The sequence below is a fragment of the Pinus tabuliformis genome, chromosome 8 (assembly GCF_031772625.1).
Source record: "Pinus tabuliformis cultivar Carrire ecotype Pingquan chromosome 8, CPIR1, whole genome shotgun sequence".
In the NCBI taxonomy this organism is placed as follows: domain Eukaryota; kingdom Viridiplantae; phylum Streptophyta; class Pinopsida; order Pinales; family Pinaceae; genus Pinus; species Pinus tabuliformis.
Genome location: NC_142294.1, coordinates 1974198757 through 1974207691, shown reverse-complemented (window position 1 = coordinate 1974207691; position 8935 = coordinate 1974198757). Strand labels below are relative to the sequence as shown.

Here is an 8935-nt window from a genome sequence, read left to right as displayed (position 1 = left end):
AGGTTTGATTGCATTCCCTCCCTCCGGCTTTTCATTCTACCCCCGACCCTGCCAAGCCTTTGGCTCCAAGAATTTAACCACATTGTTGCAGAATTGACAGTCGCACGGGTATTAGGGTCCCCTGAATCCCCTTTCATGCCCCACTGAGCCAAAGGTTTGCCTGGAAACCAAACAATGGCCGACTAGTCAGACACACCGGTTTTAGAGGGCCACGACTCCCCATTCCTAACCCACTGGACGAGAAGATTACCCAAAGACCAGACAATAACAGATTGAACAAACATATAGGTAATATGAACCCTGGACTCCCCATTCTTCTGTCTCTGGCCCATAAATTTTCCAGGCGATCATAGGGTCTCGGACCTGCCTCAGTCCCACCCAGGTCCCAGACACCTGGGTTTGACGAATGCAGGGGCAAAATTTACAACCCGAGTGCCAAGAGCAGACCCAAACCCTCCATGCATGCCCCTTTGAGCCAACAAATTTCCATATAACACTGAAATTAAAATGTCGGACATCAACAACAGTGAACTGAACCAAATTCTACCAGAAACATGTGGAACCATCACCAATCTTTGCCAAACTAGCCTCCTTTCTTGCAGCATAGGCTCCATGTCTAGAACAAGGAGGGCCTAAAATAAGTACCAGTTTCTTTGCCTAGCCGAAGCTCTAGTGGCGTCAATCTCTCCTTTCGCAGGCAAATTCCACCACCCTGCTACCAGTCTCGTCTCCTACAGGCAAGCTCCTCCACAGACCGTGCATGCAAACAATGACGACCCTCGCCACCTTTCCCACTTGTATACCTCCTTCCTTTATCGTTTGCCTTCCCAATGCAACAGCGACTTGTGGCCATCCTCTCCATGTTTTTATTACCATGTGCATATGGGGTCTTTGGGTGAGCCATCCCCTACCCTGTCCTTTATCCTCTCACACATGTCATCGATCTGCATGGGGATCTCCTATCCCATCGCACCCAAATTTTTATTATTTATATTTAATATATTAAAAATTATAATTCAATTATTTTTTTAATATATATGAATAATCCACGTCCCAAGATTATTAATGTATTTTTTAGATATACCCACATATTATAATATATATTTTTAAAATATAACCACATATTAAATCACAAGCTTAAAATATAAATAGTCTTCAAAATAGAAAAACTCCTCATTTTCACTATAAAATCATATTCATATCAACGTAACATTTATTTTTTAATATTAAATTATTTTATAAATTTATACACTATAATCATATCCATACCAACATAATAGTTATAATTTAATATTAAATTATTTTGTAAATTTATACGGATAAACTATATAATATAATTTAAATTATTATTTATAAAAATAAATAATATCAAATAATTAATAAAATTATCAACTTAAATATGAAATTATCAATTTATATTAAAAATTCATATCCCCATCGAAAGTAAAAGATTCCTTCTTTTACTCTTTATATAAAATTGTAATAATCTAAATGATTTCTGTCATGCTTAATACAAAATTTCCCAATTAAAATGATTAAAAAAATTCACTTTTACACTTTTTAAACTAAATTTCACTTAAAATAACCCTAAACCGCATCGAATGCTTGACATGCAGGTGCATGACATTGGAGGAATTCACACAAATGACAAAGCTGTCAAAATATTGGAGATGCGTTTCAAACCGCGGGCTTGCTCTCTCACATGTATCCAACAGCAAAATCCAAAAACATGTATAGGCTGTGCCTGGATCTTGACCTACCTACCCAGCCCGAACGTTGAGTCTTATCAAATTCAAATTTTCAAACTGAAACCCATCTACAACGTTCACAATCATTGTTACATCATTCCTTCCTTTGAAAGTATGGGCAACATCACGAAATTTGAATTCAGGATCTAGCCTTCTTGTGGGCGCGTTTCCGGGGAGGTTAGGTGGTACGTGTTATTCAAAAACTTTGAAAGCTCCTGACCGCCTTTTTCTTCACCATCAATCAATGAATTACTGCTACAATTATCAATCCCCGTGTCTGCATTTAAGATCCTATGTTATGGATCCAATCATGGCCGCATTGATGGATGAAAATTCATAATGTGGGTACATGGTGGATGAGCTCAGAATCTTCTGCTTCGTCAGTACAAAAGTCAGTGTACAGGATAATCCATGGACCCTCTATTATTAAAGGTTTAAGGGCGCAGAAATTCATGGTGAACAGGTGAACAATCAGGCCCATTTAATTCACTGTGTATCAATCCTTAATTTTATGTACTTGTCCTGTATGTTCAGGAATAGTGACTGGTCGATGCATCAATTTTTAGGCTGAAGGATGTTTTTGGTATTATGGGATTGACAATGGCTGCATTGAATGGTTTAAATTATGTATCAGTATCAGTCATTAGGATGATGGGATTGGGAAGTCATATTTCATTCATGATTTATTGAATTTGTAATCTCTGAATGTTCTCTGCCAGACTGCAGCAACTCATTTGTAACTGTCTATATTCCTTAGGTAAAATAAATAACTGGTACTGTTGAATTCTTTATTTGGCAAATTCTTTTGAAGATTTTGAGAGGAGCTGCATTATACAGCTTGGTTCAGGGTGGGGTGATCCATAAAGCCAGGTTAGGGTTGGGGTGATCCATGTGTGCGTGTCTTTGTGAGTAAGGATGCACATGGTACATTGAATCAGGGGATTCGTACAGAGCCATCTAAATACAGTTTCATATGCACCTTGATGAAGCTCAAGGATACAGATCTTGAATTCACACAAAAAAGCAACCCATCAAAAATTGTAACTCTGGATATGCTACTTCACAACCCCTAGGTGCCTATCAAACCCAGGTTTAGATGGGTTTGTACTAATTTATTCATTCTTGTTTGGGTTTGGGTTCTGATTTGTGGAATGTCAAATGTCATTGTTTTTCAACCGAATGACTTCAAGAACTTCCCTTAAACTATGCGGTTCTCTGTCAGGGACCTGACCCACCTTTCTTATTTGAAAATAAAGGCTAATTTTCATTCTGCATTTACCATTCCTCAAGCATTCGAATACTTGGACAATTGTGGCAGGGCCATCTGAAGAACACGTCCAGCTTGTAACTGAATTTCAGCTTCACTGCAAAAAGCTTTTAAACCCCTTCTCCTATTTGGGCGATTAGATAGCTGCAGGGTCAGGCACAGTAACTTCTGCCATGATCGCGTTTAACCATAAGATTCTTTTGGCACGGTCGGAAACAGAGCTATTTACAGGAATAGGTTTATCCAGCTGAAATTGTCACACAATTCTGCTCTTTTTCTTCTATACAGGGAACATTCTAATTGGGATACAGTACTACTGTAAAGCATGAAAACGCCATTTGAATTGCTGTCGGGATTGCAAAGGAAGAGACGAAGCAAGTCTCAGGATGAAAATGACCAGTGTAAGTTCATAAGTCCTCTGTTTTTAGGTTACTAAATTAGGTCTGCTTCTTGTGAATTTAAGTTTCTGAATTAGTTGTGCTTTTTGTGATTTAGGTTTCTGAATTAGTTCTGCTTTTGTGATTTAGGTTCTTTAATAGGTCTGCTTCTTGCGAATTATGTTGAAACTTCTTTATTAAATCCGAGCCACAGGAATTTTATTTACTCTGAATTTAATAAGGTTTTTGTGTTGTTTGCCAATATACTGTGATTTTTGGTCGAGGCATGATTTCTCAAATGATGGGTTGTTCGCATCTGTTGACAGAGAAATACAAGATTGGAAACTGATACTACTCTTTGTATTGCAGGGCTCTACAAACCATTGGAGTATTGGCAGCTGGGGAACAGAGAGTTCCTATGCATAAATCCACAGCCTAGTGCCGCTTATGTATTCACACTTAGGGAATTACAAGAAGCGACATCATATTTCCATGAGAACAATCTTATTGGGAAGGGAGGCTTTGGGCGTGTGTACAAAGGAGTTCTGAAAACCGGAAAGGTGTGTGATTGTTCGAAAATCCAAATTACCGAAAAGAAATTTTGGGTGAAATAATTCTTCAAATCACTGATTATTGATTATAGATTTGTTTTTTTATGTCTTCAAAAAATCCCTACAAACTTATCGTCCTAACGTTTGTAGGGTTCACATATTGTACGGTACCCTATGGAACCATTTCAGGGTTGGACCCTTGTTATCTTTCAGAGATGTCAGGTTGTTAAATAAAAGTATTGGATGGAGATACTTCTTAAAATTACTGATTTCAGGAATTTTAAGGGCTGTTGAATATGTGTTTTCAATTTTTCCCTTTAATTTTCCTTAAAATCTCATACAGCATCTGATTCTTCAAAATGTTGTCGATATTCTGTTCATCTTAACATCTTAGCATGTACTTTGTATATCATTCTTTTTATCTGTAATTTCTTTCCTTAATAGTATTGTCTCCATTAAATTATTCAAATCGAACCATCTTTTGCAGGTTGCAGCAATTAAACAAATGGACCCAAACTCATTAAGAGGAGCACAGGGCGAAAGGGAGTTCAGAGTAGAAGTTGATCTATTGAGCAGGCTTAACCATCCAAACTTAGTTCGCTTGATAGGCTACTGTGCTGACAAAAGTCAGCGCCTTCTGGTTTATGAGTATATGAACAATGGCAATTTACAAGATCACTTGCATGGTAAGCAACAAATACAGCAGAATATTTCAAAGAACATAATTTTTATTTTTCTATTTTTGGATGGGGCATCATGTTGAACAATATTTATTTTTGTTATTATGAAAAATTACATTCCCTATTTACAATTGCGAGTGCCATCAAACACTGGCTATATGCAATACCACACCCATACACCCTATTGTACATTCATACATAGATGTGTGTGTATAGATTTATATGTATGTATCTGTCTGTATTGCAGGAATTCTCAGAATGAAGATGGATTGGCCTTTACGCTTAAAAATCGCTCTGGGAACAGCAAAAGGCCTTGCTTATCTCCATTCTGGTCTAACAACAAACACTCCTATCATTCATAGGGATTTCAAGTCCACCAATATTCTTCTTGATGCAGACTTCGAACCCAGGGTATCCATCACCTTTCTCTTTCTTTTCCAAAAGAGCTCCATTAACGGAATAGAGGCTTACTACCTGCGAAATAATCAGTATAAACTATATATCAATTGCTTTAGGAAATTGTATTTTTCTCAAATTTCAATTAGTTACATCATTATTTCAAGGAGTTTTAACTTCTAATGTTCCCCTCGACTGAAATTTTGTTGTCTAGATATCAGATTTTGGCCTTGCCAAACTAATTCCCTATGAAGATGAGATGTATGTAAGCACCAGAGTTCTTGGTACCTTTGGTTATTTTGATCCTGAATATACCGCGGTATGTATTTCACTTTCAAATCCATTTTACTAATACTCATGCAACTTTCTTCTTAGGGAAAATTTCATTGAATGGTAAAATCAAATATACCTGAGAAGAAATCTCTACTCCAGTGAACCAAAATAATCATCAACAACTTCCTTGAAACACACCTTTCTAAATGTACACTACGAAATCTGAATTGATAAGAGTAATTGAATCGAACTTAATTTATATGGCACTGGGAACTTGGAAATCACTCTTAAGTTGTTTGTTATAACAAAATTGTTTATTTCTTTGGATGGAAGTTCCTTTCACTTGAATAAATTGATTATATTTAAGAACCCTTAATGAATACCAAACTATTGGACAATTTGAAGTTGGCACTGCCTATATATTGCAGCGTATTGAAACACAGTGTATATTGGCACAACATATTAAAAATTAAGATTCTTAGTCTTGGATTACTTTATGAAACTGTACAATTTAACCAAAGATGGTCAAATTTAGACTTAACAGAACCTTAAAAGAATTGACATTGGTTTGAAGACAGATGCTTGCTCTATTCCTTTTAAGCGATGAGCATCCACAACCTATCAAGAGTTGGGGCACCGTTTACACTGTCCGCATATACCACCCCTACTGAGTGAATGACCTTGATGGCTTAACCATGGAACAAACAATTTTCTCCTTGTGGAGTTGACTGAACCCTTAAGGGAAATAGAAACATGATGTAGGAGGAATTAAACACTAGTTGGGATTGAGACACTGCCCCACTTTTACTGTCCCAGTGCACCTCTCATGGCTCTTGACAGAAACTTTAATACAATGTAGTTGACAGTAACCACAAACTTATTATTATAAGTTTCTTATACAAAGTAGATGCCTGGCATTAAACAGCCCACAAAGAAATTAACTCGATATTCATGGATTTATAATAGGATCTAACTTTTTTGGAGGATCAACCTGTTGGGAACTATTTTCTCTGTTGCCTAGGCTAATGATTTTACCATTATTCAATAATAATAAAGGCTAAATTTGCAATTAGAGCTCTAATATTCACTTCTAAGGACATTTTAGTTGTCATCAAGGCTACATAAAGTTTTTCCTTCAAAACAAGAGTGCCACATTTGAGCTATTGAAGTATTATTTCTTGATAAATGCAGGGGATGCTTGAGAATGGTGATTAATGTATATTTCTATCTGGTCTGAGTTCATCCTTACAGTCCTCTAAGCACTAATAATATTTAAATGTTATCTCTAAGCTTTTGAATGTCTGCTTGAGATTGTATTGGTTATAAAACTTGGAGTTCTTATGGTGCCATTAGAATTTGATCTTGAACAAATTTTGATAGATGTTAAATTTTGCAAAAATAATGTATGGGCTTTGGCTTTTTCTTTCTTATGCTCGGGATTACACGATCTATTTGAGATGGAAGTTTTTGTTCTTTTTTCCTATTTCTGTCCTCCATTTTATATCTGTGTTGATACCATAGTGCACCATTTTCAATGTTACTAAACATCACTAGTTGGGCAGATAGCATTTTGCTATATGTGGATCTACGGAGACCAAGTTTGTGGATTTTTCTTTTTGGCGAAGGCTGATGCAAATAGGAAAAATCCTCTTCATTCAGAAGCAGCAGCTGCTTCACATGGACCAATATATCTCTGATTTATTTAAGAAAAATTATCTTCTGTAAACTAGATTTTAATATCTCCCCAAAAAAATCCTATGTGGCCTGATAAGCTACTCCAAGAGTCATTCAAAAACCCTGGAATGCAGTCAATGAAACTTAAAGTTAGCCCTAACAAAAAATGTTAACGGGCTTCTTTGCCAATCCAGTCAATGTGTAAATTTGATATTTGTTTTACATGTTGTAGCTGTCATTGCAAAGTGGCACTAAGTTTAGATTCCATGCTATTCTTTTCCTTTATTTTTAAGAAAGGCCTGTTATTGCAACTCATTCCATAACAGTGCATCTCTATTCAGTAATATTTTTTTTTTTTATTGGACAGCCTGGAAATCTGACACTGCAAAGTGATGTTTATGAATTTGGAGTAGTTCTTCTCGAGCTACTAATCGGTCGCAGACCTCTAGACTTAAATCAATCCCTGGCTAATCAGAACCTTGTATCACAGGTACATTGTTACAATTCTCTGTTTATGAGCAGTTCGTTTCCTTTCCCTGTTTGAACTGATGGAAGACATTGCCCATAGTGTCGAGAAACCCTAGATTATATGTATGCCTATGGTGTCAGGAAAACCTAGATGGCATCAAAGATCTTTTTATTCTGATCTTCCTATATTAACACATGTTCTCTTATAACAGCTTGTGCAGACTTCCCAACCATTGGTAAGAATGTGGGTATCTAATAAGCAGAGTTACCTTTAAGCCTTGAGCATTGCCAACCCAAAATTAACATACTAGAATCAGTAGATGAATGATGAATCCAATGCAGAGCAATGGACAGAGATTCTTAAAGAATTGAAACACTAGTCCTTGCTAATTATTGTGCAGTACTTCTTTGATTTAGGAATCTAGGATCTTTGTCATTATCAAAAGTATAATTCTTCTCAATTATTTTGTATTTTGTTCATTTGATCTAGGATCTCTGCTAGTAACTTTCCTTAGTTTCCTACTCTCTGTATGTCCAAGTTTCCTAGTTTCCTGTAAATTTAACATTGCAATTAGCTAGCATAGCAAAATATCTATCTGTCGATTCAATTTTAGATTATATGATTTTCATTGGATTGCAATTTCTTAGGTCAGGAACAAATTGAAGGAAAGGAGAAAGCTGAAAAAAGTTATAGATCCAGAGGTGAATAGGGATTCATATAACATGGAATCTGTGTCAATGCTAGCGAATCTCGCTTATCGCTGTGTTCGGAAGGAGGCAAACAGGAGGCCTCCCATGTCTGAGTGTGTGAAGGAGCTCGATCAAATTTGCAGGTTGAACCAAAAGGCGCTTGGAATTGAAATCACTACACTGTGTTATCAGTTTTCGTGAATAAAAAGGAAAAACACTTCTATTGAATGCACTCAACAATGCCTATTAAGAGGCCATGGCTGATGCCGTGATGTAATTATCACCCTCTCCATTGATCTGAAAGGCATCATCACCATTTACAAAGGAGTATGTGTTGTTATGTAGTGAGAATGTACATCAGAGAGATGTATCATCTTATGTTACAAGATTGTTTATAGGTATGTAATAATGGTTAACCACAAGTTCATTATAATATTTTCTGTAAGAGTTGCAATTATATTAACTTGTAAAGAGCCAGAGGAGAGGAGATTTGGAAGTTCTTAAGAACTATTCCAAAACTTTAAACACTGACATAAACCAGAGAAAATTATGAGTTTACCAGCCTCAATGCTTTATATCTGGGTTGTATTCTAAATTACAGTTTCTTCTTTGTTTTTAATGTTACATATGAAATGCTCACTGGGTAGCTCAATTGGCCATCACTGTGTTAGGAAGCATAATATAAAGTATGAAATTTAAATCCAAATCTCCGTGAATTAAGCCAAAAAAAAAAAAAATATTATATATAAAATAACAAAAATTTCACGGGCTGAATTGATCCACAATGGGCAATCTACAAATCAGCTTGTTT

At 36.1% G+C, this 8935-nt stretch overlaps 1 protein-coding gene across 1 annotated transcript; it reads left to right on the top strand.

Moving 5' to 3' along the window:
• The first annotated feature begins 2228 nt into the window (after positions 1–2228).
• LOC149244357 (Protein kinase superfamily protein) lies at positions 2229–8703 on the top strand. Its single transcript, XM_089367977.1, has 7 exons — positions 2229–3416; positions 3762–3952; positions 4431–4629; positions 4871–5034; positions 5234–5338; positions 7334–7456; positions 8083–8703. Exons 1-7 carry the CDS (start codon positions 3341–3343, stop codon positions 8323–8325), a joined length of 1101 nt encoding a protein of 366 aa, XP_089224103.1. The 5' UTR covers positions 2229–3340; the 3' UTR covers positions 8326–8703.
• The last annotated feature ends 232 nt before the right edge of the window (positions 8704–8935 follow it).

Bases quoted from the DNA above. Each gene is read 5' to 3' on its own strand.
- LOC149244357 (XM_089367977.1), top strand. From the start codon at position 3,341: ATGAAAACGCCATTTGAATTGCTGTCGGGATTGCAAAGGAAGAGACGA. The intron at 3,953-4,430 runs GTGTGTGATTGT...CATCTTTTGCAG, and splicing joins GAGTTCTGAAAACCGGAAAG to GTTGCAGCAATTAAACAAAT. The intron at 4,630-4,870 runs GTAAGCAACAAA...TCTGTATTGCAG, and splicing joins TTTACAAGATCACTTGCATG to GAATTCTCAGAATGAAGATG.